This window comes from Triturus cristatus, chromosome 12 (genome assembly GCF_964204655.1).
Source record: "Triturus cristatus chromosome 12, aTriCri1.1, whole genome shotgun sequence".
Classification (NCBI taxonomy): Eukaryota; Metazoa; Chordata; class Amphibia; order Caudata; family Salamandridae; genus Triturus; species Triturus cristatus.
In genome coordinates this window covers 201,785,178-201,804,737 of record NC_140595.1, presented here as the reverse complement: position 1 = coordinate 201,804,737, position 19,560 = coordinate 201,785,178, and the positions used below count along the sequence as shown (strand labels likewise).

The window sequence follows — 19,560 nt, the reverse complement described above, 5'->3', positions numbered from 1 at the left end:
AGCGAGACTGCGCATGTGCGCAGTCTTACACTAGGCTCGACCTAAAACAGGAGGCAGTAGGGGAGAGAATGCAACACACAAGAGCCAAACACACTGCCAACTAGCAGACAGGTTATGGCTTGTAAGAGTTCAGGTCCAGGATCATGAGGGAATAAAAGGGAACATTCTTTTACAGTATACCGAGTTCTTTCAGGTCACTGCTAATGATCTAGCGGGAGACAGGATCTGCAGGAAAGAGGGACTGGAGTATCTTGAAGGACTGAAGGAGAAAGAGGTATCCTATTTTCAAAGCATTGCCACCTGAGAGAGCACGTTAATCCATGGGCACTGCAGCTAGCAGGGGCATGGCCCGAGTTCTCATGTTCAACTAATCGTGCCAGCCTTGCAATCTTGAACTATCGAGAACAGTGGTTCCTATGGTAACAATATCAAAGAAGAGAGGATTCTTTTCTTGATCAAAATTTCTCTGTATTAATCAGACCATAGAACAACAATAATCAATAGCAGATTCAGTGAATAATTAGTGAGGTGCAATAGGTGCACGGTGCCCCAACTTTAGTAATGCAATTATGTGAAGTGTACAAAACAACTGTCATCAATTTCAGACACTGCCCATGCACAAAATTAAAATTAACATGGGTCGTGGGGCAACTGTCACTAGCGTTTCAATCACATATACATGAGGGATAATCATCAGGACTTACAAGTCAATAATAGGCCCGAGATTAAGCTAAACAAAATAGACAAACAACAAAGACAAATAATAAGAAATGACAAATACAACATTAAAAAATAAAGATGAAATCAATTAAATGATCCGACCACAATCCGACTTTGTGTTTGCACAAAGGTTACTGTGTACCTGGGACCACTCTAAAACAGAATCGAAGGAGAATTTGTCCACCGAGGCAGTCTGCCTCTGAAACCAGAGCGGCCATGTTAAACGGGTTCAGGTTGATAAGATCCAAGGGAGGGGAAAAACCAGTGGGGGCTCCCAGAGAGGCCAAAATGGGCGCACAGGAGGAAATAATAGCCTGCCTCTCAAACCATGACATCGCTATTCTGAGTTCAGAGCCTAATTTGTGTTCGAGAGTACTCGCTGCTGGTGGGATATTATGCAGTCTTTAGTGGCCTGCTGTGATATGGCGAGTATCCAGGAAAAAGGGATTTGCGGCCCTCCAGGTGGAAGGAGCGGGGCAACAGACTGATGACGAGGATGACGCGACAGAGTGCCCGAGTACAGATGCCCAGGGAGGTCCTACGTTAGCCGACATAATGCAGGCTATCACTTCGTCCAGAGAGGCCCTTGAGACGAAAATTGATGCAATTGGAGTGGACCTTACTTTGCTCAAAGATGACCACAGGAAATTGAAGGAGCGAGTGAAAATGACAAAGTTTGGGTCTTGGAAATGAGAGCAGAAGACAGCGAAGGGCGCTCTCGTAGGAATAACCTCCGCATCGTGGGGGTTCCGGAACGAGCGGAAGGGGACGACGCTGTTCGGTATTTGGACAGGTGGCTCAAGACAGAGGTTGCCCCGGAGGGACTGTCAGTTCTTTGCCCTTGAGAGAGCCCATAGGGTCCCGGCTAGACCGCCCAAGCCAGGCACACCTCCGCGATGGTGGTGAGGCTATTACACTATCGGGACAGAGACCACCTCTTGCAGCAGGCCCGGGAGAAACAGCAACTACAAATCGAGAACTCCAAAGTGATTATATTTTCGGACCACATTAGGGAGATTCAGATGCAGCAGGCCTCCTTCATTGCTCTTAAACGGAAACTGCACCAACTTCACATATCATATGCCATGCTTTTTCCGGCGCTCTTATGAGTGGTGGACGGCGCTGACATGCACTTCTTCACCACCCCGCAGGATGCATGGCAGTGGCTGGAGATGCGTCAGATGAGGTCCAGGCAGAGTATTGCAGCAAGCAACGTAGTGAGGAGATCTCCTGAACACACGAGCCCCCCCCGAGGGTACTCTCGTTGCCGGACCACAGTCTTGAGCGGGATAGAGCTGTGCAGGCGGTTGCAGATATCAGTCAGGGTGAGGTCAGCCCAAATTCTGTTTCCACTAGCCGAGCACTGGGTGGATCTGAGACCTCGCTGCCTGGAAGCACGAATGGAGATTGTGAGCTGCCGGTGATCACTCCACGAACGGCGGACCTACTGGGTTGAACTGACAGTCGACGGCCGGGTGAGATAGACTTGTAATGGTATCCAGGCTTGCACGCTGCAGGGCCTATGATCTGCGGAGAGGGAGGGGTGGCATCACTTGCTCAGTACTGATGGGGACCCTCATACTGACAAAGAGCAGGGTGGGATCCTGGGGGGGGGGGGGGGGGGCTTCGGGTCCCAAAGGGTCAGCACACGTCTCACTGCCTCTGTGCACAGTTGATGGTTAAACCAGTTTGGATGGGAACTAGTTTCAGGGAACCTGTCCTGGGGAATGGGAGTTGGGGGTTATGGGATATCGGGGGGGGGGGGGTGTGGGGCCAAGCATGCCGCTAGGGGAGTTATGGAGGACGGAATGTATATAACCGCACCAAGGGAACCGCCGTATGTATTAAGTGCTTATCCTGGAACATTAGGGGGATGCATACCATGACACGTCGCCACAAGATCCATGACTATCCAAGAAGGAGAGGGGTGCAAATTGCACTACTGCAGCAGACGCATTTATGTAAGCAAGAAGGCTTAGCCTTGCAGGGCAGGAGGCAAGGGCAGGTGTTCTGCACAACATATTCGGCTTTTGCGCGGGGTACACTAATTTGGGTCAGAGCCGGATTACCGTTCCAGAACACTGGGCAGCTGATTGACCCTGAGGGTAAATATGTTGTTGTGACGGGGCGCTTAGATGGACGAGATATTGTTCTAGGGAGTATATATGCCCCTAATACTGATCAAGCCTAATTTTTTGTGCATCTTTCAGGGAGGTTAGCTCAACTGTTGACAGGGTCTGTGCTCCTAGGGGGTGACTTCAACTGTATCACTAACGTCTCATTGGACCGTTCCTATCCTCCTCTCATCGATACCCCGGTACACAGACTGGCTGCGGTCAGGCGGGCTTGGCAACAACAATGGGGACTGACTGACATATAGAGGGCTCATCACCCGACTGACAGGGATTACTCTTACTTCTCATCACTACATGATTTGCATGTTCGGTTGGATTCGGTCCTTTGCTCTCCAGACGTCCATGGAGGGATGGTGGACAGTGAATACTTCGCTAGAATGTCATCTGATCATAACCCACTGCTAGTGATATTACATTGGTTGCGAGATTGGCCCCGCCATTCCCACGTGGCGACTCAAACCTGATACATTGGAGGATCCAGTGTTTCGGGAAGTTATAGGTGCAGCCATTGCTGAATATTTCAGGCTTAATGCCAACACAGCATCCTCTCTGCTGGTTGAGTGGGATGCTTTTAAATCAGTGATTAGGGGGCGCTGTATAGGGGAAGTGCTGGGAGTGCACAGAGTGCTGCTCTAGGATGTGCTAAAGGTGGAACAGAAACTCTGCGTTTTTGAGCGGGAGCGACCGGACAAGCATGACAAGCTGCTTGCGGCCCGGGAGGAGCTAGCGGTTCAACTCGAGAGATTGCGCAGTTTTGGTTATAAGGCCTATACGGATAGGGCGCACTCAGAGCGCGACAAGTCTGGTGCACTCCTTGCATGGCTGGCCAATCCAGCGCGTAGAGGGACAGCGATCTTAGAACTGAAAGACTAGGGGGACCAGGTGTGCTACACCCAACAGGGCATTAATGACCAATTCTTACAGTATTACACCGAGCTGTATCGGAGCAGGCTTGGCCCTGGACTCCCTGATGATGAGGGGTTACTACCGGGTGCTGACCTGCCTAGAATTGACCCAGAGGAGGCTAAAGCCCTTGGTAAGGACATTGAGGCAAGCGAAGTGCGCAGCGCTACAAAGCACATGACCAGGAACAAAACGCCGGGAACGGACGGGCTGCCAGTGGAATTTTATGCGGCCTAGGCAGATGCTCTGGTTCCCTGTCCGGTGGCACTGTATAATAGAGCATGTCATTAGGGCGTTCTCCCTACCTCTACGCGCAAAGCTACCATAGTCCCCCCCCCCCTTCTCCAGCCGGAGAAACCCACCTGGGATCGCTCCTCGTACAGACCCCTTGCGACGCTTAACCTGGAATATAAGATATTGGCCAGTCGTTTGCTGCCCCATATGACACCCTGGTTCACAGGGATCAGGCCGGATTCATACCAACTCGGAATACCGCAATGAATGTTCGTAGACTCATGCGCATCCTGGGGTTCGACACGTACGATAAAGAGGAGGCCTGCATTTTTGCGGTCGATATCGAAAAGGCCTTTGATAGCTTGGAGTGGCCCTACCTTTTTAATGTTTTGCAGGAATTTGGCCTGGGAGAGAGGTTTATAAGGTGGACAACACTGCTGTCCAGTGCCTCCACTGCCAGAGTTCGGACGGGGGGGGGTTTATCCTCTGCTGCCTGCGAGGTCGCTCGGGGGACGAGGCAGGGGTGCCCGTTGTCCTCTCTGCGGTTTGCTCTGGCAGTGAAGCCCATGGCTGCTCATGCCAGGACGGGGAGATTCTATTCTGGGCTGTTAGTGGAGGGTCAGCATATAGCGTTGTATGCGGATGATCTGCTCATGTTCCTGCTGGATTCCGGGATGCGCTTCGGAGACCGAAGGGCTTGTTATAATTGTGTGAATTGGGCCAAGTCGTGTTTGTTCCCCACCAGGTCGGGCAGGCTGGATCAACGGAGTGCAGTAGAAGTATCATGGGAGTCCCGTTGCTTGCCATACCTAGGGACCCGGATTTATCACGACTGCGACGACCTGTTGGAGGGCAATGTGGGGCGAGCGTTGCGCAGCGCCAAAACTTGTTTTGACTTTTGGGGCACTCTTCCGCTATCTATTGGGGGTAGAGTTGCTCTTGTGAAAATGGTCACTTTACCGAGGTTCCTCTATTACTTTGGGACGCTCCCCGTTTGGATCCCGGGTAAGTTCTTTGCGCAGCTTAATGCCTTAATTACAAGGTTCTTGTGGGGATCTGGGAGACGGAGGGTTGCCCGGACTACTATGCAGAGGCCTAGGGCGGAGGAAGTCTTTGCGTTGCCGGGCCTTGAGGCTTATGAAAACGCTGCGCAACTTCAGTGGTTTACGAAATGGATAGCTGGTCACATCAGGCAACCGGAAGATCTGGGGGGGATCGGATCCGTGTTGGCGTCTTTGGTTCTGTGTTCTGTTGCGGGTGCCACTGGGAGGGGAATCAGTGCTGCCAGATTTGCGCGTGGTACAACGGTGCTGGGCGCGCATGGTTAGGAAGGCGCACATCAGGATCCCGTACACGCCTGAGATTCCGTTGAAGATGTGCGAAGTGCTGCCCCATGGGGGTGACTGGAGCAAGCTGTAGTCCTGGGAAGAAGCGGGGGTCCTCACATTAGGTGACCTTTACGAGGATGGTAACCTCCTCCCTTTCAATGATCTTAGGGAGCGCCATGATCTTCCTGGAGGGGACTTCCTATTTCATGCAGCCCTGGTGGCGGCTGTCAGAAAGCACTGGCGGAAGGGACTGGAGGAACCGGACACGTTTCTCGCCTGTCAATATGTAGTACTGGCAGCGGGGACTATTAAAGCGGTAACCTGTCTGTATCGGCGAATTACTCAGGACTTGCGCCAACCTTTGACAGCGTTGCGACTCAAATGGGAGGCAGACTTGGGGGGAACCCACTGAAGAAAAACCTTGGGGGGAAGTTGTCGAGAGGGCGTGGAAGAGCTCCCGGAATGCGCGCTTTCAACTAATCCAACTTTATGTTTTACATAGGGCATACTTAACATCTGGTAAAATCAAAGACTATTTTGGGGCGTCGTCCGCTTGTCCCCGTTGTAATCTGGAGGGGGCGAAGTTTTTACACATGTTCGGGGACTGCCCACACCTGGGGGACTATTGGCGAGAGGTGGTGACTACCTTGGCGACTGTGACGGAAAGGGAGATGGCCATACCACCAAGGGTTTGCTTGCTGCACGGGTTTTCCCACACTGCTAAGACTAAAATCACCAGCAAGTTCATTGATCTGGGGTTAGTCTTGGCAAAAAGAGAGCTTACTACCCATTGGAAGGCTAGGCAGGGACCTGCTCTTGTGCACTGGCATCGGGAGCTTGTGAAGTGGGCGGAGAGTAAAGGGAACTACAGACTGTCCATGGCTAGGCAGAATGGGAGCGAGAAATCAATGGAAATGGCTCGGGCGTAGGTGGCGCTGGTGGAACTGACTAAGCACCCTCCTGACGATGAAGAAGGGGCTCTTGATGAGACGGAGGGCGCACAGGCCACCTGAAGGGGCTGACTCTTGATGAAAGAGGGGCATGATGAGGCTGGTGAGGGCCTGGAAAGGTCTCCCCCCCCCGATGTTCCCAATCAGTCTTACATTGTGATCGGCGAGGCAAGGATTCTGGTGGGGGGCACAGGAGAACTGGGAGATTACCTGGGTATTTTTAGAGGCTAGCGGCATGCTTGGGAAGGTGGGTGGGGGGCATTGTTGGGGTGCTTAGGGATAAGGGGGGGTTGGGTATTGGGAGTTTGCTATTTGAATATGCATTTTGGACTGTTACAGACATGGAGGTAAACAGAACTTTATGTTAGGGTACCTAGGGGGGATGGCGGGGATCCAGTACTGTGCTCCTGGGGGACTCGGGTAAGCTTTTTTGCTTGTAGCCAACTGGGAAGGCCGCAGGAATGCTAATGATTATAATTGTAATTCATATTGCCTCTCTAACTACTTCGCTATGATGCCCGTGAGGCTGCTTGTACCGCTTTTTCATAAAACCAATAAAAGTCTGTTTAAAAAAAACAAAAATCATCGTTCTTTAGCTCACTTCGCCACCCCAGTTCAGACACAGCCATATACAAATCAGTCTTGACCCTGTTCCTCATGGGAACACTCAAGCCCGAACTGCCATGGGGAACAGGGTCAAGACTGATTTGCATATGGCTGGGTCTAAACTGGAATGGTGTGGCATGCAAAAAAACAATGGATTTACCAGAGATCTGTGACTGGGGGTCAATGTTTGATTGATTCAGCATTCCGTCCATCATCTGTTCCTTTTCCATGAACGATGCTCAGCAGCAGTCTAGCAGCTTCTGAGCACACCACTCCTGCGTGTTCCACTAGAGTGAAACCTACACTCTGGGCGCTCCCTTCTTCTCACAAGAGCCTTCCAACCCTCCTTTGGGTAGAAAGAACTGAGTTATACTGAATGGTGACTGGAAAAACCTTAAACACAGACTAAAGTCTCCTCACATGAAGGCACTGAAAGCTCGACAGACACTACACATTGAATGACTAGATGATGCTACGTGTTACCTTCTCTTTGTCCACCCGCAGGAAGGCTTTCACAGGCGCATACGTGCTGTAAGGGGGAGAAACAATATTATTAGAGACAGAGAAGGGTGAGAAGAGCCTGCATATGTACTGTGCATGCTTGCCTTTAAGTGGCACAAATGTCACCCCCTATTGGTCATTGCAGAGTGGCTCCTCCATCTGCCACAGAATGATTAATCCTGTTTTTACATTCCCGTTGCCGGGTTCCATTCAGGATGCACGGGGTGTTGCATCAGCTGTTACCACGCAGGGCACAATACCCCTGGCACGTGCGGTGCTGGCAGCGCCAGTACTCTTAGCTCACGCCCTTGTAAAGGACTAGAGTGCTCCCAAATGCACCCTAGCTAGATAGCACAGAGCCCCCTCCAACTACTATATCGAGGGGTGCCCGTGACTCCGGGCCCCAGAGATGCTTTATTCACTATCCTGATGGGTCCTTACCGCCACCCTTTACTCTTCTAAGGGCCAGCAAGCTTTGAGCGCACCTACTGTAAGGCGCGAAGAAGCTTGCTGCTCTGCACATACACGTTACAACTGAAGGAAGTTGGCCGGGCACATACAAACATGCACATAAACAATGAAATCATGGTTTTAAATAGCATAACAACCAACACAACTCTTCACATTTTAAAAAAGGTGGATGGTGGACAGGGGCGACACAGGCACAAGAGATATCAAAAGTAACAAAGGACAGACTGCACTAGGCCCTCATGAGAGACGTCTTGCTCTAGGCAAAGCATGTCCAAGATCTATCAGATTCATGGACTCATCAGTACCTAGGGAAGGGGTCTCCAACTTGCTTAAGAGCACTTATGTTCAATGTAAATCAACCTGAGATACTAATATTATAGGAGACATATCGGATAAGATGACATTAGCGACCACCATACAGAAGAATACCAGCAGTGATCACCTCCTGTCAGCAGGCATGGTTGCCAGCAGTAATGTAAAAAAGCTTTGTCAATATGGAGCGCCCCTCTGTAGGGATTACATAGCAGTCACAACTGCTATGTGCCTGGCACCAAGGAAATAATATTAGTAACAAGTCAAGCAGAAACATTTTCCTGTGTGCTCTGAAAATGCACACCTATTTGTCATGAATAACTGATATTCAATTTTATTATCATGTATTATTTCAACCAAGCAAAAGCTTATAATTTAGTATTCCAGGCTGCACACAGGTCGGCTATTTACAGGTACCTGGAGAGCTATTCTTTGGAGAAGCCTGACCTCGATTAACTGATTATTCAGGGCCTAGATTCACATATATTTGTTTTTGATGGCAGCACAACAAACAGTAAAATAGCATGTTTGACGACTGTGGGTACCCAGGCATAAACCAGCTCACCACAATAAACAAGGACAAAAAGTCAAGGCTACACCTCCACGTACCCAGGCAGGTGGCCAAAGGGGAGTGCCCTATTGGCCAGTTTGTTCTAAAATTCTACTCACGCTTTTCCACCCTGCACCCTATGCTGGTCTTAGCTCCTGTACAGCTCTCCGCTGCCTTTTGGCTAGGTTCATGATATGGAAATACCATATACATAGTACACCCTATACCAGAAGATCACTCATTCGGATGCCCGCCTATGTTGGTAAGCCAAAGCTAGCATTGCCAACTGATTGGGTTGTTGGCACTAATACACACACACAGCTTTAATTTCCTAAGAGTGTACCGTTTAACCTTCGTCTAGATTTTAGCTATGCTCATGTTGGAAGTGGGATCTTGGCCCATAAATGATGACGTTAATGTTGCTACTTATTTTGCAGGTTAATCTTTCCTCCCCACTCTTCAGTGAAGTCATCTTTCAGTAAACGCATGTTCACAGGCGTATGTGATGCTGTTTCAATGGTGTAACCAGAGATATGTGCATTAAACGTTGTTTGTAAGTTTTTTTGAACCTGCATTTAAATTCAGTAAGAAATCTGACACAAAATGGTATCAGTGGACATTCGGGGCACATAATACATCTAAGCTGGGGGGCTCTTTATGCAATAAATATAGAGACCATGCGAGAACCTGCGGTCCTAGAGTCTACCCAAGGCTAGAAGGGGCTCCTAACCCCCTCCTTCTGCCCTACCTCCAAAGAACCCACCATCTCTGGTTTCCTGAAGCATTTAGCCAGCTATCCGGGATGACACAATCACAGTTAATTTTAGGTATCCTCTGAGGGCCCATAGCAAAAAGAGTGCCAACCTACTGGTTTAGGGACAGTCAACCAGCCGTGGCAGCTAAGAATGGCAGGCCAGCTGGATGGGGGGGGGGGGGGGTGTATTTCGAGAGACGCCACGAGGGAAAATTAAATAAATAATCCCCCCCCCAGCCGGCCCCGCCGCTCTTACCTGCAGTCGCTGCTAGTCCCAACTGTCTCTCACTTGGTTCAGAACACATCCCTGTGATGGGCATGGACAGGTTAACACCTGCACTGATCTCCCACTCTCAAGCCCTAACTCACAGAGCAGACTCCTTACGTTGCAGAGATTTGAAAGGAAGCGTCAGGCCACCGACACCTGGGCTAAGGTTGGGGACACATAGACTTTTCACCTTATCATGCTTTGAATGGATCTGGCATCCTTCATGCTGTACGACTGTGCAACCATACTTGAAGAACATGGATTACCTGAAATGTGATGTCAGCAACAGGAGAGGTGGGGATGCACATTCTAAGAGTTAAGATTCAAGTGGTCTGAATAAGATTTCAGTCCCTGTTACTTCAGAGTCACTGCTTCCAAGCAAGCAAGAGCATGTAAACCTTACCATGGCAATACCCCCTCCCTTTCCCACTCCATGCCAGGCTCATTCTACCTGTACCTCTGCCCCCTGGCTCCATTACTCACAAGCGGATCTGCCCGGTGGAGAGTGAGCTGGCGATCCAGAGCAGGTCCAGCGCTTTGAAAGGCACCAACACGAAGCTGACGTTGGCAGGCAGGTTCTTGGCACTCTCCGGGTACATGAAGTGGTGGGTAGTCCTGCTGCCCACGTCCATCTCAAAGCCCGCGGTGGGAGCCTGGTTCATTCTGGCAGGACACAAGTGGAGAAGAGAAATGAGGACTTTTAATTATTGCGAGAAACATGGATCTTGGTCAGTTGACCTGAAGCAAGTAGTAGATACCAAGTACATGTTTCTAACATGATGACCCCTCGGGCCACATACACCCGACAGAGGTACAGGCTGTTTCTACTCAGCAACTGACCCCCTCCAATTTGAACAATCACCATGGCATGTTAGCAGTTGGAATCACCACACACCCGCACAGCCGTCCGCCCGTGGTGGGAGGGTTGAGATACTCCGAAAGAAGTGCACGATTATATATAAATATTGGAGATAAACCTAAGAAATGTTTTTCTTTATTTATGGGTCATAAATCCATGCCCTCCTACAACAATAGAGCAATAGCTATATAGTGCAAGACAAATACAATTTCAGACCCGACGACAGCATAATCCATGCTCTTACCTGTTTATTTGTAACCCTTCGGGCCTGGTTTCTGGTGGCTCCATGTTCTCAAAGCATATGATTCACGGTACCAGGACCACCCTCTCCCCGTCTACATTACGCGGCAGCAATGTGGAGATAACGGCACAGTGCACCACAGACACCTTTATATACCACTGCTTGCAAATCCTGCTCTTACTGCTGACCATGGTAATCCTTACCACCATCTGTGCATTCCAATGATAAATACCCAACAAGACCCTCACCAACCCATGCTCCATAGCGACTCGCCCTCCAAAACAAAAGCATTGTTATTTACCCGCTTTACCTTCTTTAATGGAATGAATTTGGACATCCCTTTGATATCTTATGGGGTTCCTTAACCTCACCCAGAATAATCTTTGTATCTTTTTCTACCACGTCGTGCACCTTTTTAGTTACTGAATGTCTGCCTCCTGGACAGTAGGTCTAAAGGAATCATGTTTAAATGGAAGCACTGCCTGGACTGTAAGAATATTACCTTTTACATTTTTAACCACAGTAACCAACTTCTCAAAGCCAGCTAAAATTAACTTTAGTAGACTATTGTTGCATTCTACCAACCCATTGAGGCACGGGTAATGTAAAAAACATATCCTAACAAAATTACGACAAACACACACCTGCTTTACATAGATTCTGTGAGCCTCCTCTCGAAGGAACGCCTTGCCAGCAGCAACCATTTTGACTGCTTAGCCGACCTAGATGCCAACATAACTCTCCTAGCGAGCCTTGAGTGTTCTTCCTCTGCAGACTATACCCTCTTCTATTTATTTATGGCCTCATCTGCATTGTTTAAACACTCTCACTACAAACTGTGCAGGATTTCGAAAACGTTTTAGCTACCAAGTGAATATCACCCCATTGTAAGATGAGTCACAGTTCAGAAGTCACTCAAACTCTCCCGGTATGGCAGTGGCCACCTGATTCACAAAACGGATTTCTGCCCATTTAGAAAAAAAAATCCAAAACGAGTATGGCTTATTTTAGCAAAATGAAACCCACAAAGGTGTCGGGAGGAATGCTTGCAATTAGTCTAACCACTGGCAATTGCTTGCGGTAGCATCCCAGCCGGTCGTTCATATGTCCTAGAGTGTGTTCTAGTGGTCGTAGGATTATCCTTTATAAATTGTCAACGACGTTTCAACCCTCTATCGTTATCGGGATCTCTTCAGGACGGAGATTCTGGGGACTTCTAAGTAAGTAGACAGTGAGATGATCTGCTGGTTGTCCTAGGCCGTGCTCCTTGATTCAGAGGGTGGCAATCACAAACTTGGGTGGAAGCCCCAGAGCAAAGGCATTCAGCCCAATATCACTAGCACCTCTCCTCTCATCGCTTGCTTAGCATCTATCTCTAAAAGATCTTCAATCAATATCTGAAATCCAATTTCCAAAACTCTGGTCTGTTTTCGGGATGTCAGACAGAGGAGCCTCCGACTGGAAGCCTCCGTGCTGGCCGCAGACTTGTAGAGTGCTCTGAAAATAGGGTAAAAGGTTTGCGGGTCAAACAGGAGAGCATACATATGGCACAAACCTGGTCCGATGGCAGCCCCACAATTCTTGCTCAGTAGTCTACACTAGGGAACTCATGCCTGGAGTATGACATTGTACATTACACCTAGCCCTGTAGGGTGTACCTTTGATTTCCGTGGCGCCCGGTTTCAAGATTTTCCTTAGTACAGATGCAATTTCATCCCTTGGACATCAGAAACACTTCCATAACCAGGACTGCAAGTCGTAGCGCCGAAGAGTAGGTGGGGCGGACAAAGCTGGATGTCTGGCTTCACACCAGATTCTAAGCATATCTGTAAATCTGCACTCTTCGGAGTGGGTTTTCCAGTTGGTGCCCCATCACTAGGGCACAGAATGGCCGGAGACCCCTAAAGATGTACAGTGACACCAGAGGGCCAGGGACTGTCTTTGAAACCATTGTAGACTGTCACAATAAAATCTTCTTTGCAGTTGGCGGGGGGGCAGTGCCCTACACCAGGAAGGAGCGCATCTGTGACTATCTATTGGTAGGGTTGACGCTAATCAAGCACCATAGGTCACACTGCTTGGCCCATAGATAGTCCTTCCTTCTGTACATGTTCTCCATGCCCTAATTACTTGAGGACAAACAACCTAGAAAAACAACAGATTTTTTACCAATAAAGCATGAAAGCAGCCCAGGAGTGGGCGGGAGACAAAAGCGAGCGACTCCAGATGCACTGCATCAAACGGATGCCTCCTGCCTGATCAGCACACATTGATTTGACTCCTTTCAGGGAGATTGTCTGATTCTAAAGCAGTCGTCAGGCATGGCTTGCAGAAAATCTTGGTACAGGCACCGGTTTGTGCAACTTAATGTTCACCTGGACAAGGACTCGCGCAGCAGATGGGCACACTCTGACGGTGGAAATAAACTAAAAACTATTACAAGATTCGAGGTACAAGCAGATCCCCGACTCAGTAGCACATTTTGGGATTATTATGATCTCACTGTGGGTAACACGTAACCACAACCATGCGGTGTAAAGAACGGGCACATCACATGATGCACGTGCAGTACAATATCTCATTACGCAATGGGTGGAACCCACTCGCAGTGTGAGAGTGATGTGTGAGTGACGTGTGAGAGTGACTTCCAAGAGTCCAGGTAGCATTCTGTAAATCCTTCATAGCTGTTTTGATACAGCTGCCTCCGCATCAGCCCTTTGCGCCTGCGCAGGCTGCTGGCGGTACGTTTGCTGTCACAGGCCAATAAGTTGCAGCTAGGCCTTGCATTGCTAAGCGCTGCTTCAGAATGAACATTTGGGCTGCCTGGCAAACAGTTGTGAGCGCGCTCCCTATATCTACTTGAACCCCAGCACAGAATTCTATTGGACGCTTTGAATGTGTTCTGTGACATCGCCCAGGGTTGTTGAGAGTTGCAAGGCTGGGATGAAACTGCACTTTGTGCTGCCCCATAGCAGTTCTGAGGACACAATCTCTTTACTACACCATCTCTGTCCAACACCTCTTCACTTTGCTCAGGTCCTCCTGGGTGGGCCCTTGGCAAGAATCTGACATCACAGCATCGGACCAATTAAAGGGATTTTTTTCTTGCATAATTCCTAACCTGGATTTACTCAACAGCAGAAGCAACCATATGATTCCCACTTTATGATTCCCGGATAAAAGAAAACACACAGTTTAATCAATTGAAGAATGACAATTAGGACCAATTGCCCCAAATACAGCTGAAAACTGGGCCATCAAACTCTATGCCCCAGAATAGTGGTAGCTGGAAGATACGAGTCCAGAGCCACCCTGCACACCGCAGGGCACAGGGACACATTACTTGTGAGCTAAAGAGTGTCGAGAATCACAGGAACTCTGTGCTGTCAAGAGGTTTCGAAGGGGAATCTAGTTTTCATTAATTTCCAACACCTTTTTACTTCTAGTAAGCCTTATAAGAGAAGGCAGATTTTGTGCACAAAGTGAGCATAAGCTGTCACGTAGTGAAAGGCCTACTGTGGGCTTACAGAAACGGACAGTGGGCTTACAGCCCGCCCTGCTGCTCTCGTCTGCTTTCTTCTTAGTCAATGGCTAGCCTTTTGTTTGTCTCTCCCTTTGAACATAGCCTCCTCAGCATGCTTTTAACTGGATGGCTTGTATTCTTCCAAGGGACTACTTTTTTCTACCCAAACTCCATGAGAGTGCATGCATTTACCAGCTCTCTACCTCCGATGCGGCTTCTCTTTACTAAACACCCGCCACCCCCTGCATGTGCAACTCCCGCGAGTTCTGCACTCCAGGCATTCCGTGGTGCTCTCTCCCTCGCGTGCTGCACTCCAGGCATTCGGTGGTGCTCTCTCCCTCGTGTGCTGCACCCAAGGCATTCTGAGGTGCCCTCTCCGTCGCGTGCTGCACTCCAGGCATTCCGTGGTGCTCTCTCCCTCGCGTGCTGCACTCCAGGCATTCCGTGGTGCTCTCTCCCTCGCGTGCTGCACCCAAGGCATTCTGAGGTGCTCTCGCCGTCGCGTGCTGCACTCCAGGCATTCCATGGTGCTCTCTCTCTCGTGAGTTGCTTTGCCCTTTCTCACCCCACTCCTCGCACTAATATTTGATCCCCACAAATCAGTGGACAGCATCGGGAAACAACATTGGCAACGCCAATAGGTACAAACGAGAGACCTGGGGCCATATTATTTATGAGGGCGCACTTTCCCTGTTTGCGTCTGGCACACCTTAAAACAGGTGAGCCAGACACAAACAGGGAAAGTGCGCCCTATTACATAGAATGCGCTGACCCCAGCGCAGCCGCAAACTCGTGCTGCACTCAGGCCAGCGCATTCAAGTGAAATACGGAGCGGCTTTGAAGCAGCGGCTCTGTGTTTCACAGTGCAGGCCGCAACCCGCCTGCACGTAAGGGGATTAGAGATCCCCTTGCTGGTGGGTGCAGTGAGTGACTGTACCCACCTGCAGGGGGATGTCTAGGGGGTCCATGGGACCCCCCCTTTCCCCCCTCCAGAGGGCTGCTCTCAGGGAGCCCACTGACAGTGCACCACCTTTTAAGTGGCACACTGTCAGTGCCCTTCCTGACAGCTTCTTTGCCTCTCCGCCCGCGTCTGTAATAGGGCGCGGGAGCAGAGGCAAAGGGATTCACCCATTTGGATGGGTCACGCCCCCACGCAAATGAGGGAATGCTCTCTGAAGATGCCGCTGGCGCTTGAAGTGCGCCAGTGCCATCAGTATTACAGAAGGAGCCGCACAATTTTCTGCAGCTCCTTCTGTAATACCAAAGTGCCCCGGGGGTGCACAAAGCGGCCGCAAACGCCAATTCATTGTTGTTCCAAAGAATACGTTATTTACATCACAGTGACTGGCGACACTGGCAGACTGACTCTGCATGGGCTGCTTCCAGAGTGCTGCAGTGCACCTCCACACAGCTTTAAGAGCGGGAAACAAAACACGCTCACGCAAGCCTGGGCTGTTGTATAAACGTTCATTAAAGGGGCGGCTGAGGAGTGGCATAATAAAGGAGATTATTCATAATGTTAGCCTCCGGTCTTGTAATGAAATCCACTTTGCACTTCTAGATCAAGTAAAAGCGGAAGCTTTCAAGCTCTTTATTTTTATTACGATTCTTTGTGATTCCATCTTCAAATTTTGCCTCTAAACTCTAAATGCTCTCCGACACTATGCTTAGGACCGCGGGCACACAGTGTACAGTGTACATTGGGATTAGGATTACTTTTAGATTTGTAAACTAATCTTTAGCTCATTTGCGATGCTTTGTGCCGCATATAGTTGTAAAGACCATATCCTGGAAAAACAAGCCACGTGTACAGTTGCCAACTGGCCCCATTTCATGAGGATGATTTTCAGCCAGCCCCGATTTTTCAAGCTTCAGCGCCCAGTATGCCGGTACTTATAGGCACAAATATTCAATGTGAAAAGAAACTACAACTCCCAGCAACCTTTGAGCTGGGGGCTGAAGGATCTGAACTAGCATGAGCAATTGACCATAGTAAAGACCTCGACTTTTAGGCAGATCAGCGACTTTCTTAGAGCTTTGAAAGGATGCAATGGTATCAGAAAGGGGTATGGAAGTCACTGGAAAACCAAGGAAGTGCCTAGTGTGTAAAGAACATATGGGGAACCAAAGTGCTGCGGAGGGGGCCAACACGCATCAGGTACTGACAAATAGCAAATATGTTCATGTTATTTGGGTGGCTGCGTGATTAATTGCTCTAGGGTCATCCCCAGGAGTGACAGAAAAGAGACAGAATAAATCTCACTCACCAAAAGGAAGTCACGAAACATTCTTTAATTAAGGGGCAGTCAATGTTTGAGGGATGCAGGGACTGAACAATTAGAGAGCTGACTTTAACACTGCAGAGATTGGTGGTGCATGGGCACAGATGGAGACAAACTAGATAAGGGGGCGGTGCAAGGGCCAACATGCAGGAGATTGCTTTTCACCGCCTTCATTAGGACTTAGGTCATAGGAGCAAAATGGATGACAGTAAGCAAAGCCTAATCTCAGAGCTAAGAGCAAAGCCCTCAAAGAGGCAATTGTGTCTAGCCCTCAACTTGTGGAAAACGCTCCCCAGGCAGATATACATGCACTCCGACTTCAGAAGGCCCATGAAACACGCTTATTTACTCTAGTGCCAAGGGAGCCACTCTTTGAATGTGCGCTCTGCAAATAACTAATTGAATACGAGTGCCATGTTTCAGGGAATGTTGGCCTTTGACTAGGTGCAGCTTTGCCAGACCTTGGATGACAGTAGACCTCTCCTAGCCAGTGACTCAAGCATAAAAGGATAAACATGGATCGATTTTGTGCAACAGCTTGGTCCTACTGCTCCTGTATATACCAGTGGGTCAACGCAACGTTCCAATGGGCTGCAGCTTCAAGCCCTTTCTGCATTCAGGGTGATCAGTTTCCGGTTTTTTTTTTTTTTACATATTTTTATTATATTCTTTCTTATCGACAAAGAAATTTATATTTTGTCACACACGACACTTGGCTAGATGTTAATAGGAAATCAACATATCTGTTCCCTTACATTATACTTTTTATGAAAAATAGTAGCAGAATCTCTGACTTCAAGGACCATTGAGTTTGGCAGAACAGATCAACCTGGATACATTTGCATTGGACTCCCCATATTTTGGGGTGTTTGTGGGAGCACCCCCTGGCTATATAAGTCAGGAATTCCATTCCCATGCAATGTCCAACCCTCTTCCCCAGCACATCAACAATGGAGCCGCTGTATTTTTTACATTTTGAGCAGTCTCTCTGCGTGACCTGAAGAGTAACCTGGAGAGTAACCCACTGAAATATCTGTTTTATCATTCTTGGGTGGAGTATCTCAGGGAATTGTTTTTTCTTCATTCGGGTATCAATCTTGGTGCCACATTTTTTACATGATCTATTATGCAATAGCTGAAATATGTTCCTGGATGGTCTAGGTTGAACGACAAGGGAACAGTGGGGCAGAGGTGAGTTTTGGGTGGTGTGATATGCAGAGGCGGATTATTTCCATCTCTAAAACACTGGTTGAAAAAGAGTAATCACTAGTTGAAAAAAAAGAGTTATCCTTTGGAAGGGAACCTGGGCGCTGTGCAAACAAGTAGTGTTGGGTCTAATCGCCTATGTGACACGGTGAGCAAATAGCTGGTTCAAGAAGTACCTCTGAAGGCATGTGTGGCAAAGCACCTGTAACATATTGATGTTATGTGCTTTTGGACTCTCGCAGTTCTGGGCGAGCTCTGGAGAGGAAACACATGATATAGGGGAGGTTTTAGGGTGTGGTTAAGGATAAGTATGAGATAAAGCACAGTGTGAGAGTGTATGCTGAGGAGTAAAGAAGTATTTGACTGCAGCTCCCTTGTGGTGTATGTTCATACGCATGGTCCAGGGCTCAAGAAGATACTACATCTGGCGGTAAGTAGGGGATACATGCCCTGAAGAAAACAAGGCTGCTCTTCCTGAGAGTTTGCAACGGTACGGCTAACTGCTCGTGCATGCCAAGTGTGCCTCAAATCAAGGCAAAACAGTCAGCGACTGGTACATGTGGAGGCAAAGCCCTGCTTCAGCCCATACACAGCAAAAGAAGAAAGTGAAGGCCCCACAGAGGAGCACATTCAGTAACGCCAGTGAAGCAGTCGACAAACACTGAGCTACGACCCAAATGCGGAGCAATAACTCAAATGAAGCCGAAAGACAACGGCAGCGGCAACCAGGTACGAGAAACAGAGAATTTACTCACTATCAAAGACAAGCAAAGCATTTTGCGACCTCAGATGGGCATGGTGACCCAAGTTCAAGAGACAAGGGTTGTGCTTGCAGAAGTCACCAGGTGCAACGAAAACTGTCTGAACAGCATGTGCTCTCAATCACAGAAAAAGAGAGGTCGAAATACAATGTAGCTGTGTTCCTGAAGCCACCACCGCCCTTTGACACTTATAAGAAGCAGAACATTGGTGCCAGGTGAGCTGCGTGTATCGAAACCTTCAATGACTTCGTAGATGCCCTAGAAGAAGATGAAAAAAAGATCATTAAATAATTGAAAAACCTTGCAGGCGATTGAGCGAAACGAGAGCAAAAGAAAGTTTCACACACTGATGCAATATCATACCAGAAGGTAAAAGCAGGGCTAGAGGCCACGTTCAACCCAATGCCGAATGTCAACTAGGAAAGATATACCTTCAACCAAGCACGACAACAGGTTGGTGAAACAATTGACAAATTTGTTGAAAGACTTGATGCACTCATTAAACATTGCAAATTCTGTCATTTCACCGAAGGAGAAGCCATGCGCCTCAGAGTCATTGATGGCTGCGTTTCAGATTCGTTTAAAAGACGGATGTTGAGATAAGATTACAGTTTGGAGAAAATGCTGATGGCTGCAAGAGCAGAAGACTGAGCAGTCCAACAAGCTGCTAAAATGGAAGCAGGAACAGCCAACAATAAAATTGGCCTTTGCTGTGAAAAGCAAGCCCAAGCAAATACAAGATGCACAAAAGTCTACGTCTCTGAAGAAATCAAAGCTATGCTTCCGATATGGATTTTAATTTCCCCATGATGGTAAATGTTCAGCCATCGGGCAGGTCTGTGTAGGTTTTAGAAAAAAAGAATCATTTCATAACCGTGTGTCGAGCCAAAGAAAAAGCAAGAATGTCACAATGTCCTTCTTATCCTGTGGAAATGCCCTAAAATTGTGCAGTTTTG

General features: G+C 48.6%; 1 protein-coding gene across 1 annotated transcript in view; it reads right to left on the bottom strand.

Moving 5' to 3' along the window:
• Positions 1–19,560, bottom strand: part of ST3GAL2 (ST3 beta-galactoside alpha-2,3-sialyltransferase 2) — a 261,865-nt gene that overhangs the window by 11,518 nt on the left and 230,787 nt on the right. Inside the window, exons 4-5 of the mRNA XM_085639368.1 lie at positions 10,216–10,395; positions 7,360–7,405 (exon numbers count right to left, since the gene is read on the bottom strand). Of these exons, the coding sequence (XP_085495494.1) occupies positions 7,360–7,405; positions 10,216–10,395 (226 nt within the window). The remainder of the gene's footprint in view (positions 1–7,359; positions 7,406–10,215; positions 10,396–19,560) is intronic.